Raw genomic sequence first — 14,690 nt, 5'->3', positions numbered from 1 at the left:
CAGCGGCAGCAGCGGGGGGGCGGCAACCTCTCGCCAGCTACCTGGGGGCGGGGGTGACGGGGATGGAGGTGCAGTGAGAATGTGGGGTGTCTGCTGAGCTCACTCTTACTTTCTCTGCTACCCTCCCCTGGGATGCCAGGGCTCGTGCACCGTGCACCGGGGAAGCCCCAGCGCTCAGGTGCCAGGTGCCCGTGAGGAGCCTGTCCCGCACTTGCAATGCCTCTTCTGGGTGAGCTGGGCCACAGTCGCTGGGACCACAGGGGCCCGTGGGTTCGTGCAGGAGCCGGCCACACTCACCGCATCTCTGTGTGGGGACTTGGGCGCTGTGACTCAGGCAGAGGGGGGCACATGGGAACCTGGGGGCCCAGAGATCAGCTGGGACCTGCCCTTCCATGCCAGAGACTCGTGCCTGAATTGCTGGCCAGGCCTAGGGACCACACCGGTGCACGAAATTCATGCATCGGGCCTCTAGTACATTTATAAATCTTTAAAACAAGGGGGCTGGATTTTAATCTTTATGGCCCATTCCAGGTCTAGTATTATGGTTCTGTGTAACCTTTTTCAAAGTCCAGTTTCAGAACTTGGCTCTCAAATATGGCAATAGAGAGTTCTAGAAAGATGTTTCACTCTGAAAAACTAGGTTTGAACTGTTACAAGATAATAATCTATTCCCCAGAAACAAACAAGTATCCTGGAGCTTTCCCCATTCTTCAATATAATGATCCCATAAAGAGCAAAGGAATTGAAGCTTTCTGTAATTCCCTGTTCCATACTCTTCCACTAACGTGGCTTATTTGATATTTCCATTCTCTTTTCTTTCCATTTAAATTAACCTGTCTTTAATGCTATTACTTTATTAAACACTGTGTGAAAATACCATGCAAGTTGTTTTGATGGATAAGCATGAACCAACCTGAGTTCTTGCTTTCAAAGGGTAAGACCAAGTATCCATCCATTTATCCATTTATTTATTCATCTGCTATGGTCTGTATATTTGTGTCTCCCCAATTCATATATAGAAAACCTAATGTCCAAGGTGATAGTAAGGAGGTGAGGCCTTTGGAAGGTGATTGGCAGAACCCTCGTGAATGAGATTAGTACCTTTGAAAAGGGCCCAGGGAGTTAGTTCACCCCTCTGCTATTTGAGGATATATGAGAAGTCTGCAAACTGGAAGGCAGTCCTACCCAAACATGATCTCAGACTTCCAGCTACCAAAACTGTGAAAAATAAATTCCTACTGTTTTAACTCTCCCAGTCCATAATCTTTTTGTTATGGCAGCTCAAACAATCTAAGATAACATCCATCTATCCATTCTTCAAATATTTCCTGAGCACCTACCATCATATTTTAAATTCTAGATATATATCTCCCCTTTTAATCAAGACATTTCTTATAACTGTATAACTTATATTGGCAATGTTTTTCCTTCCTCAATTGAACATAAAATAAGGTACCTTATAATTGATGGTGTTTTGAGATAAATATGGTATGTCACAGGTATTATGCTAAGTGAAGTTTTATTACTTGTTGCACATTTATTTTTTAAAATAAAATGAGCATGATTTTTTGTTGGTTCTAAGAAAACCCCTAGTTTAACTAGTTTGTAACATTTTCTTCAGAATGAAATGCTAAGAAAATATATTGTTTTAAAAACATTTATGAACGCTTTTATCCTAGGCTCTGTAAATCATCTTGGAAATGGGTAATATTAGTTCTTTTCTTTTTAATGGGTAGCAGTGTAGACAAAGCAGTTGCCCTTAAATATTTTATATTACCCCTCTGCTAGATTTAATTTAATTATGTCTTATCCACTTTAATAATATGCACCAAAACACCCAGATTTTCATTCATTCTGACCTGTATATGTTTAGAAATGCAAATGACATTAAAATGTATGTGTAGAAATTAAAGATAATGTAATCAAGAGTTGTATATACAATACTTTTTGATAATTAAGAATTTTGTGGTGGGTGGAGGGGTGAAAATGTTGCCTGTGATGACAACTGATAATAAATTAATGCAATCAACAGTGAGAAGAAAAAAAAAAGCAGGCTAGTTATTAGTAGGTATTTTGATATTTGCAGGCATTATTGCTTGGCAGTAAACTGGGAATCACATTTATAAAGAGTCTTACACTAATAATTTTTGTTGGTGGACTGAAACATTAGCATACTGGCTCAGTATATGTTGTACTCAGACTGAGGAACAACATATACTGCTTAGGATGCTATTATTCATTCATTCATTCAGTCATTCAATAAGTACTTATTAATAACCTATGTACCAGGTACTAATCTGAGTACAAGATACATAGTAGTGAACATGACAGATAAGAACTTATATTCCATTTTGGGGAGACAATAAACACGTCAAAATCAATATAGTTCAGGGAGTGATACAGGCTAGAGGAAAATAAACACAGAGTGATATGATGAGTGATGGAAGAGTAGAGTTGATCAATTAAATCTTTTCTGAGGAGGTAAGACTTAAAGGATGAGAAGTTAGCCACGGGAAGATCTGTAGTAAGTCTTTCAGAAATTGGGTTTATACTTTTATCTTCTCTCTCCCCTTTACATTTCCCATGCCTTTCCAAGTTGATTCTGGTGCAACTAAGCTTGTTGCAAAAATGACCATCACAGTACTCTGCAGTTCTGCCTATTAGGGGGAGTTGCCTTTTCCCCTGCCTCTTCAATGCTGCTGGCCTTGTGATCTGCTTTGGTTAAATGAATGTGGCAGAAGTGATTTGTGAGTTCTGACCATACGCCTCAACAGACTTTCTGCTCTGTGTTCTTAGAACCTTAGAACGAAAGCAATTTGACTGCTATGTGAAAGCTTGAGCCAACTGGCTGGAGAATGAGAGCATATGGAGAGATCCAGTCATCCTGTCACAGATGAGGCCATTATAAGCCAACCAGCTCTGGCCAATAATACTCTAGCTAACTATAGATGCATGAGCAACCCCAGCCAACATTAGTTGAGTCTGGCCCAGACCAGAATTACTCTGCTGAGCTCAATCAAAACTGCTGACTTGCCAAAATCATGAATTAAACAAGTGGTTGTTGTTTTAAGCTTCCTAAGTTTGGGAGTGTTTTCTGATGCAGCCTAAACTAACTATAAGCCAATCAATATTGAGCGCCAAGACCTTGACTGGAGTCTCCCATGGAAATTCCAGTTTATTAGGTTGAGGAAAGCAGCAAGGACCAGCCTGTGCATGCACCAGAATGTGCCTGAACCATGGGGGGTGGTTGTGGAATTAAACCAGCTTTCCCCCCTCCTAATCCTCACCCAAGAATATGTTGTATGGCTTTTTAAAAATTGATTTTAGATAGAGAGAAAGGAGGGTGGAGGAAGGGAGAGGAAGAGAGAGAGAGAGAGAGAGAGAGAGAGAGAGAGAGAGAGAGCGCTCCATTGGTTGCCTCCCATATGTGCCCCTACCAGGGACTGAACCTGCAACCTGGGTATATGCCCTGACCAGGAATCAAACCCATGACCCTTCAGCACTCCGGATGATGCTCCAACCAACTGAGCCACACCAGCCAGGGCTAAACCAGCTATTTTGGGATGTATGGATGGGTAGCATGGGACCTAACCCATCATCAGAAAGTTAGATCTGAAGGAACCTGAGAGATTATGCCATTCCTTGTTTTTGCTTTATAAGAGAGGAAACTAGATTTTAGAATCCCTATCCCCCCCCCCCCCAGGTCAAAAGGAAATAAGGTTTAATGGAAAGAGCACAGGTTTTAAATGCTGAAGCCCTATGTTCAAATTTTGCTTCATAATAACCTTACTACCTGGTAGTGAGACTTGAAGCAATTTACTTCATTTTCCAGCCTCAGTTCCACATCCGTATAATAGAGATGTAAAACCCCTGCGACTGAGCTCATGGGAGGGGTAGATTGAGCTCCTGAGTGATGCCAACTGCTTGGCTGTTGCCACTACAGAAGCAAATCCTTCAATGCCAGCCTTGGATAGCACTTCATCCTCACCTGGAGGCAGCTACCTCCCATCTGGTGTTCACAAAGCTAGGTGGCTGGAATTGACCAGAAGTACCTAGCTTTGTGGGGTTTTATGCACTCTACAAAGATTGGTGGATTTTCTCTGTAGCTGAAACTTTAATGCCTTAATGATCAAGCTTCATGCTTGCAGAAAATGGAGAATTTTTCTTAGTTATGCATCACATGGTTGCATGAGAAATTCATTGCAGGCTGAAATCTGACATTGGAATAATATTGTAAATTCAGAAATTCCCATCTAAAGAGCTAAAACCTTGGCTAATGATTAAGATAATTTAATCTGAAGACCTTCAATTGAACTGTCGGCACACATATGCTTATTTCCATTGCTACTTTTTTTTATCACATTTTATGAACTTTGAATTTACATAATATATATCTCATATAAAAAACTATGTTACCAATGACATACTCATATCATAACAATATGAAATTATATGGGAGGTAAGAGTAGATTACACTTTTAAGTAACTGCCTTAGAAAGTATTTTCTATTGCTTAGCTTTTGGGACCATGTTAAAATAGGGTATGTGCTCCTTTCAGCACATGGCTCCTATAAAATAACAAGGGTTAAAAAAATCATCTTTTAAAAAGAATCCTAGTTACTTTCCCAGGCCTATGGGGATCTAGGGCCTTGAAATCATAGTCAGGATCTAGACAAGACCTCATCCCAGGGCTCTGGTATCTAATTGAGGAGGATCCTGTATAGGATTTGCTCTTTCTTCACTAAATTTGAATTGTTAATTAATCTTCTAACCTCACTGGGATAAAGTAAGGTTAAGCAAGGTGATTGAAAGAAGCTTTGAAAATTCATAAATATGATGAATAATTCTTCTAATTACTGTACATTGAAAGCTGTCTGGCCTCTGATCTAGCTAAATGGGGCTGAGGCTGGTCCTCAGGCTCCTTAGTAGGAGATTTCCAGGTGGATTTGGGGAATGGGCAAGTCCCAGGCCAGCAGGTGGGGTATCCTCCTTACCTTACCCCAGTACAAAAGTCTGTTTGGATAGAAAGAGGCTAGGTTCAGAGCATGGGAACTCCCCTGCCCCAATGGTTCCTTCAGAAGCCCCTACCCCTTGGTACTTGGAGGCAGATAGGAAGAGCGCTCCCTCTGGTGAACTTTGTTCTTCTTCAAAAGCTGGAAAACTGATCTGACCAAGGAAGCAGCAGCGGGCTTTCCCCAGCAACTCTTCCACAACCCCTCCCGTTTCACTGGCTCCCCATCCTCCCTCACTACTACGCTCCCCTCCCCACATGATGGAATCTTGAGATTGACTTACGTAGTAATCCTGATCTAGACCTTTCCTCCCAATTAGATGTAATTGTCCAAGAGAAACCTAGGAAATATGATTTTTGAAAATTATTTTAGTAGTTGTATTAATTTAAATAAAGAAAAGAAAAATTTTACTTGGTGATTTTACTATAGTATGTTGATCCACTTTGATGCAGTTGGCATGTCTTTAAAAAATGCAGGAAAACATTCCAGATTATATCTTTAATTGGGTAATTGGTTGATGCTGAGCATATGGCTTCTTTAATGAGTGGCCTGCTAGTGTATAGCAACACGTGGGCACATGAACCTAGAGGCCTTAACTCTTGGCTATGAAAGGCCCACAAACGCCATCCCATTCTCACTCCCATAGACAGAACATTTCTGGATCCTGGTAAGAAGGAGTTCATTCATATTAAAACCAACATTGGATAGTGCTTTTTTCTATAATTAAAATCTATGTTTTTTAAAAATGATTTTTTAGGAGTAAATGTAAAAAAAAAATTGCCATTACTATGGCAACTGGCTCTTCCATAGGCCATAGGAACTGCAAGTAGCAGTGGACAAAAAAGAGTAGGACAAAGAAGAGAGGGTATCTCTTCCCTTTCTCATTTAGGATGGGGCATTGTTAACTCCTCTAAGACTCAGAGCAAATCAAGCCCCTTGTAATTTAAATGTTCTTAAAATTCAAGTTTGTCTGTATACTTTACTTGTATCTGAACATCTCCTCTTTCAGCCAAAAATTTATAGTATTGGTATATGTCCCAATCCAGAATCTCACTGTTAGAACTCAGATTTTCAGGTCTCTCAGTTAGTCTCACTTTTTCCACTGGAATACCTTCACTTTTTTCCAGTTTGTCAGCAACTGTGAGTAGAAACAAGCCAGAGAATAGCCAAATACACGTTTGCAAAAGATAACAGTCAACTTAGAGAAAACACTGTTAGGTCTATTCTCTTTAAGTTGTGCAGAGATCTGGTCTATTAACAAAGGAAATATCCTTAGGTGATATAAATTTGCTGGATTTATTCGGTTCTGAGAAAAGTGCAAGCAAGCTTTGCAACCCATACAAATCTTGTATCAACATATATCAAACCATACTGAAGATCTTGGCCAAGTAGGTTTAAGAAAAAAAGACAGCTGTCCAGCTGGTGTGGCTCAATTGGTTGAGCGTAGTCCCATGCAACAGAAGGTTGCTGGTTTGATTCCAGGTTAGGGCACATGCCTGGGTTGTGAGCTCGATCCCCAATAGAGGGCATGCAGGAGGCAGCCAATTGATGATGTTTTTCTCTCTCCCTCTCTCTTCCTCTCTCTGAAGTCAATAAAAAACATATTAAATACAACAAAAATCTGTCACACCTTAAAAAAAGAGAGTTATTGTATGACTAATAACACGACAACTCTGGTAGATAGAGTGAAACTTAAAACAAAAAGCCAAAAAACAAAAAACAAAAAAGAAAAAGAAAAGAAAAATAGAGAAAAAAGGACAGCTCTTTTGGATTTTAGGAACAAGCAACTGACCCCTTCTACCACTGCCTTTTCCAGAGACTGAAACTACAATATAAGAGCAATAACTGCTCCTTACTTCCTATGGATAATCTGAAAATAAATATAAAAATAACTATGCTTGAATAAATATAACAAAGCATGCACTTTGAACTATACATATAGTGATTCTAGTTTCATTAAACATATGAAATGATCTTGTTTTATATAGCATCTTAAATTCAAAATTGGTTATTTTCCTTTTTTTCCTAGATCCCAATAATGCCAAAAATGTGTATTTAAATGTTGTTGTGATTATAGAAATTAGCCAAATGGACTTTACCTTATTTACTTCTTGGCAGACTTTTATTTAAAATTCTATTATGTAGTCTGATTCAGTGATTTTGCATGATGAAATGTGACATACAGCTTTGAAAATTATTCTAGGGGAGAAACCAATATGGCGGCATAGGTAAATATCTGAAATTGCTGCCTCGCACAACCACTTCAAAACTACAACTAAAAGACAAAACGGACAGCATCTAGAACCACAGGAAGGCTGGCTGAGTGGAAATTCTACAATTAGAAGGAAAGAGAAAAGCACACTGAGACTCAGAGGAGGTGCGGAAGGCAGAGGTACGTAGGCGCGCACGTGGAGAGGACTGGCAACTGAGTACGAGGCTGTCTTTTTCAATCCGGAGGGAGTCACAAGCTCCCAACTGCTCTGAACTCCAGTTCCGGGCAGGACTCTGGGGACCCAGACTCATATGGGGAGAAACTGGACTGTCTGGCAACAGGCGGAACTCGAGGCGACTTTCTCTCAGAGATGCTTGCAGTGATTACCGAGGGACACTGAGACCCAGGGAGCCTGAGGATCAGCCATAGTGGTTTGCTCCACCCTGTTGATTCCCTGAGACCCTGCCCCACCCAAGCTGTGCGCAGAGGCTTTTGCATATGAATGGCCTGGCCCTTTGAAATCTAAAATTACCTAACAAACTGCAGCTGGGTCAGAGAACCCCAGAACATCCAAGAGAAGGCCCAAGGCCCCACAGCAGCTTGCATTGCTTCACAGCTGGGCCTCATCTGGGCACCTCCAAACTCCAAACAAAGAAGAGGAATCTGCAGATCTCTCCATAGCTCCTACTGGGTGGCCTCAGGCAGAGGCTAACTTTACACGTCCTTGGAGATCCAAGAGCCAGTGTACCCAGGGATTAGAGTGGGACCATCCAGATTACAACTCCTCAGACCCATAAGGGACACACTCAGGGGGCACACTCAGTGAGCACCAAAGCCCCACTGAAGCAAGTCTTGCCCCATAAGGGTGTCTCCAGCACAGAAGTTCTCCCCTCATAGACACAGCTGATCCTCACAGCCAATTGGCCTGGAGGTCAATTCCTCCCAGCGATACCAACAACAATCAAGGCTTAACTACAACAAGACTGTGCACACAGCCCACAAAGGGGTGTACCAAGAGTGTCCACTCAGGTAATTGGGGAGGCTGAGCCACTGGGCCCTATAGGACACCTAGCACACAAAGCTACTCTATCAACTCAGGGAAGCAGCCAAAATGTGGAGACAAAGAAACAGGTCACAAATGAAAGAAATGGAGAAAAGCAAATGACTGGATATAGAGTTCAAAACCACGGTTATAAGGTTTTTCCAGAATTTTCTAGAAAAGGCCGATAAATTTTGTGAGACCCTCGAGGATATGAAAAAGGACCAACTAGAAATTAAGCATACAATGACTGAAATAAAAAATAATATACAGAGATCTAACAGCAGACTAGAGGATCGCAAGAATCAAGTCAAAGATTTGAAATACAAAGAAGCAAAAAACACCCAACAGGAAAAGAAAAAAGAATCCAAAAATATGAAGATAGTGTAAGGAGCCTCTGGGACAACTTCAAGCATACCAACATCCAAATTATGGGGGTGCCAGAAGAAGAAAGAGAGCAGATACTGAAAACCTATTTGAAGAAATAATGACAGAAAACTTCCCCCACCTGGTGAAAGAAATAGACTTACAAATCCAGGAAGCGCACAGAACCCCAAACAAAAGGAATCCAAAGAGGACCACACCAAGACACATCATAATTAAAATGCCAAGAGCAAAAGACAAAGAGAGAATATTAAAAGCAGCAAGAGAAAAACAGTTAGTTACCTACAAGGGAGCACCCATACGACTGTCAGCTGATTTCTCAACAGAAACTATGCAGGCCAGACAGGAGTGGCAAGAAGTATTCAAAGTGATGAATAGCAAGAACCTACAACCAAGATTACTCTACCCAGCAAAGCTATCATTCGGAATTGAAGGTCAGATAAAGAGCTTCACAGATAAGGAAAAGCTAAAGGAGTTTATCACTGCCAAACCAGTATTATAAGAAATGCTGAAAGGTATTCTTTAAGAAGAGGAAGAAGAAGAAAAAGGTAAAGATAAAAATTATGAACAACAAAGTGATAGCAAATATATATCTATCAATAAGTGAATCTAAAAATCAAGTGAATAAAAAATCTGATGTACAGAATAAACTGGTGAATATAATAGAATCAGGGGCATAGAAAGGGAGTGGACTGACAATTCTCGGGGGGAAGGAGGTTTGGGGGGTGCGGGAAGAGACTGGACAAAAATCATACACCTATGGATGAGGACAGTCGGGGGGGGGGGGGTAAGGGTAGAGGGTGGGGTGGGAACCAGGTGGAGGGGAACTACAGTGGAAAAAAAAGGAACAACTGTAATAATCTGAACAATAAAGATTTATTTTAAAAAAATCTTAAAAAAAGAAAATGATTCTAGGAACATATATTAATCTCATGCTTTTTTTTTTTTTGTAGATAAAGGTAGGGTGATAGAATAATGATTACTTGAATTGTTCTCAAGTGCAGTAATAGAGATCGCCAATGTGTGTACCTTACATCCATTTATCCTGGAATTTTAAACAAGTCATGCCATATTATAAATGTTAATATTTATTGATGCTACATTCAAATTCTCAATAGAAGGAAAGAACATCACAAGAACAAGTAAAACAGAATTGTTTGGGGTCATGTACTAACAAAAATAAAAGATAAGCACAATAATTTAAAACTTGAAAAGTAACCATTAAGAAATCAGAAAACTACATTGCATTGAAAGAATTGTATTATAACAGATGTTAAAAGCATAGTATTTTAATACTTTCATAAATATGTCAATTGGCATTGATTTTTTTTTAATGCTTAGCAAGTCTGTTTATCTTAAAATAAACTGTGTGGATTACTCACTATAATCTGCCACTTTCTTGTAATGATATAGGGCAACTTCACAATTCTGTAGAACATTGATTCCTGACAAATATCTGTATCCCTAAAACACAGGCATATATATTCTTAGTATTCTGACAATGCTGTATTTACAACATAACTATCTGGGTCCAAGAATATTTAATTTACAAACCAATATCATCTGGGACATCATGCTTCCTCCAGCACTTCCAAAGGTGTAATATATCAGTGCCTAGTTAAAAATAAATGAATATATATAATCTAAATTTGAAACTCAAACTAATCATTGCTTTTCTTATTCTTAGCACAGAAATGAACCCGAAATAAATTCCAAATTTCATTCTCTTCCTCTGTAAAGACAGTTGGCATTTTTTTTTTTTGAGGGATGGAGGGAGTCTTAGTGATCTCTGCAGTCTGTGAAAAGGGCATTGTCATGAGATTGTATTTACTCATCACAAATCCCTATGAAGTAGATATTATCTATCTTTAATGAAGAAACTGAAACACAGAACATTAAAAACGTTATAGTATTTTAACCCTAAACTTCTCTGACTATTGAGCTGGTGCTTTTAATCACTGTACTAGAGTGAGCCCCTTTAGCTAAAGCAGGGGTGGGAAACCTTTTTCTGCCAAGGGCCATTGGGATGTTTATAAGATCATTCACATGCCATACAAAAGTATCAACTTAAAAATTAGCCTGCTATATTTGGTCAAACCTTAGTTAACTCACCCCTAATGCATTGGCAGGGCCAAATGATTTTGCCAGCCTTATATAGCCTGTGGGCAGGATGTTCCCACCCCTTACTAAAGCATAGACTCTAGTCAATGTTAATGTCCCTTTTAAGAAGAAATCAGTTTTGTTTCAGAAAAAAATAGAATGAACTTACCTTGGCTTGATTATATTCCATTCCTATTCCATAAGAAGACAAAAACCCCAATGCCTAAAGCTCAAAAGAAAAAGCCAATAAATACATTTATTTCACAATTATTCTTATCTATATTGGTAAGGGATATTTTAAATATCTGTTTCATAATAATTAATATTGTTAACTTATTTCTTATACCATAACAAAGTTTATATATATATATATATATATATATATATATATATATATATATATATATATGTCTCCAATAAGCACATAAAAAGATACTGAACATCACTAACCATTAGGGAAATACAAATAAAAATATAATCAGATATCATCATATCCATTAGAATGGCTACTATCAAAACAAACAAACAAGCAAAACTAGGAAATAGGAAGTGTTAACAAGGATATGGAGAGACAAGAACGCTTGTGCACCATTGGTGGGAATGTAAAAGTGCAGCCACTGGGGAAAACAACATGATGATTCCTCAAAAAGTTAAGCAGAATTACAATATGATCCTGTAATTCCACTTTTGGGTATATATCCAAAAGAACTGAAAACAGGATCTCAAAGAAATATTTGTATACCCATGTTTATAGCAGTATTATTTACAATAGCTAAAGTTGTAAGCAACCCAAATGTCCATAATCAGAGGATGAATGGATAAACAAAATGTGGTTTGCAATTATGTTGATTACTGCAGCTTAAAGTATGTCTTGATACTTCTTGGAGCAAGTCTCTCCTCATTATTATACTTCCAATGTTTACTATTCTTAAACATTGTGGATACATTTTAGTGTATGTATTCCAAGTGTCACCAAACTTTCATAACATAAATATATCTTTTTAATTTTTTATACATTTTGGAGATTTCCTCCTGCCAATATTTACAGGTAGACATGCCATAACTTCATAACATAGCCATTTCTCTACTGTTAGCCATTTAGGGCATTTAAAATTTTCAGCTCTTACTAAAAACATTGAAATTCTTGTACATGCACAGGTATATATATATATATATATATTTTTTTTAATATATATATTTTTTATTGATTTCAGAGAGGAAGGGACAGGGAGAGAGAAAGAGAGAGAGAGAGAGAGAAACATCAATGATGAGAGAGAATTAATGATTGGCTGCCTCCTGCAGACCCCACACTGGGGATCGAGCCCACAACCTGGACATGTGCCCTGACCGGGAATTGAACCGTGACATCCTGGTTGGTTCATAGGTTGACACTCAACCACTGAGCCATACTGGCTGGGCCAGGTATATATTTGTTAGAACAAATAACTGGAAATGGAATTGCTGAGTCAAAGTGCTTCTGCAGTGAAAATGTTAATACGTACTGCCAAATTGCCTACCGAAGTGTTATACAAATTTACGTTCTTACCAAAAGTATATGAATTACCCATTCCCTCATAATCTCACCAACACTGGATATCATTGATCTTCAATTTTTCAGTTTTACCAATCTAATGTATAAAAAAATCTTATTTAAATTAGGGTGTTCTGAATTTCTGGTGAGTTTATCTTTTCTTATTTACTAGCCATTTAATTTCTTTTGTCATTTGCATGTTTATATCATTTGTCCGTTATTACTAGGTTTATGTATCTCTTCTTATTGTTGTGTAGGAACTTCATATAAACTATATGTATTAGTCATTTGTTATATATTTTGGTGAATATTACCTCTTAGTTTACTGCTTGCCTTTCAATAATGATTACACCACTAATGGTTAGTGATGTTCAGTATCTTTTTATGTGCTTATTGGATATATATATATATATATATATATATATATATATATATGCACTTTGTTATGGTATAAGAAATAAGTTAACAATACTAATTATACAGAAGTTTTAAAAATAAGATTTCTCAAGTTTTCCTTACAGAACAAAACAAATATTAATAATAAATCCTCAGAGTGACTTTTCTGGAATCTACACATGCTATTTGTTCTGTGTTTTACATCAGTGAAATTGAATATAACATGTCTTCATGTTACCTTCTCAGATTATATATTACTAACCCACTGTTGTGTATTGGGATGAAAATAGTGCTTACTTTCACATTAGGTGCTAAGATCAGCATTTCAGCTTGATTAGTCATTGGAGGGAGACAATGGAGTGAGAAGTGGACAAAAATGCTTTTTAAAAAATGAAATTAAAGGACCCAAATCCAAAGCAGTGATAACATTAAATGTTAGTGAGGATGTGGAGCAACAGGAACTCTCATTCATTATTGGTAAGAATGTAAAATGGTATAGTAACTTTGGAAGACAGTTTGGAGGTTTCTTACAAACCTAAACATAAACATAAAAATAAAACTAAACATACTCTTACCATATGCTCCATTAATCACACTCCTTGGAATTTACTCAAATGAGATAAAAACTTACGGTCACACAAAAATAATTTGCACACAGATATTCATGGCAGCTTTATTCACAATTGTTAAAACTTGGAATCTATCAAGATATCCTTCAGTAGCTGAATAAGTAAGTAAACTGATATATCTCGACAATGGAATATTATTCAGTGTTAACAAGAAATGAGCTATTGAGCCATGAAAAGACATGGAGGAAACATAAATGAATATTACTAAGTGAAAGAAGACAATCTGAAAAGACTACATTCTCCATGATTCCAACTATATGACATTCTGGAAAAGGCAAACTGCAGACAGTAGGAAGACCAGTGGTTTGCAGGGGTGGGGAGGGAGGAATGAATAGGTGAAGTACAGAGGATTTTGAAGGGCAGTGAATACACTATACCATAAACGTGGACAAAAAAAATTATATATTTGTCCAAACCCATAAAATGCACTACACCAAGAGTAAACTCTTAAAAATGAAATTAAATAAATTCCTCTTACTGAAAAAAACACACACAAAAAACTGTGGCAGGGGTTGCTGGTTGTACCTTAGGATTCCCCCTCCTTCTAGAGTAAAAGAACTCTTGATTTACAGCTGAGGATGTGCCAACCAAAACACTATGTGCCCATGTGGTTATTACCAATAGAAACAAGTGACACTGATGTAAACAACTTCCACGTCATGTTTGTAAAGATGTGCCTTCCCTTTCCCCTCTTCCTCTTCCTATTAGCTAGAATGCTGACATGATGGTAAGCCAACTTGGACAGCGCAAAGGAGAGCATATCCTAAAGATGGCAAAGTTACAAATTAGGAGTCTGAGTTCCTGATGACTTTACTACTGAGCAGAGCCACCTTCTCCACTCAAATTGAACTGTAGGGAAAATACTATTCTGTTTTGTGTAAGTCATTTTATTTTGGGTCTCAGTCATGCTCAACTAAACCTATATCATAACTCCGTAGTTATCAAAGTATAGTTTGTAATGACTTGGAACATCAAGTCCTTTCAGCAGGTCTTCAAGGTCAAAACGATTTTTATACTTCAAAGATAGTATTTGTGTTTCTCTTCATGGTGACATTAACATTAATGTTGAAGAGCAATGGTAAGTAAAACTGGTAGCATGTTAGCATGAATCAAGGAAGTGCCCCAAGCCTCCATTTATATTATTATTCTTCATACATTACACTCACAGGAAAATATGCTAGTTTCATTTTAGAATGTTTGTGATGAGGCAGTAAGAGCATTATTTTTATTGTCTCAACTCTTAAATACATGTCTTTTTAATATTCTGCATGAGCAGGTATGAAGTAGGCATAAAGCACTTCTGATAGTAAAATAGGCTGAGTATTTCAAATAAATTCTTGAAGTGCTTGTTTGAGTTGCAAGCTGAACTAGCCATTTTTTTCATGGAA

General features: G+C 38.0%; 1 protein-coding gene across 2 annotated transcripts in view; it reads right to left on the bottom strand.

The window, feature by feature from the left end:
- SEL1L2 (SEL1L2 adaptor subunit of SYVN1 ubiquitin ligase) overlaps positions 1-14,690 on the bottom strand; it is a gene marked incomplete at both ends in the record, with an annotated part of 105,210 nt that overhangs the window by 34,120 nt on the left and 56,400 nt on the right. For both annotated transcript variants that reach the window (XM_079783475.1, XM_079783476.1), the window contains 5 exons: positions 5,295-5,351; positions 5,995-6,149; positions 10,029-10,110; positions 10,201-10,260; positions 10,916-10,969. In XM_079783475.1, the coding sequence (XP_079639601.1) occupies positions 5,295-5,351; positions 5,995-6,149; positions 10,029-10,110; positions 10,201-10,260; positions 10,916-10,969 (408 nt within the window). The remainder of the gene's footprint in view (positions 1-5,294; positions 5,352-5,994; positions 6,150-10,028; positions 10,111-10,200; positions 10,261-10,915; positions 10,970-14,690) is intronic.

The sequence above is a fragment of the Cnephaeus nilssonii genome (assembly GCF_951640355.1).
Source record: "Cnephaeus nilssonii genome assembly, chromosome: 11".
NCBI classification, from domain to species: Eukaryota; Metazoa; Chordata; class Mammalia; order Chiroptera; family Vespertilionidae; genus Cnephaeus; species Cnephaeus nilssonii.
Note: the sequence above shows the minus strand (reverse complement) of the source record. Positions and strands in the feature narration are given on the sequence as shown.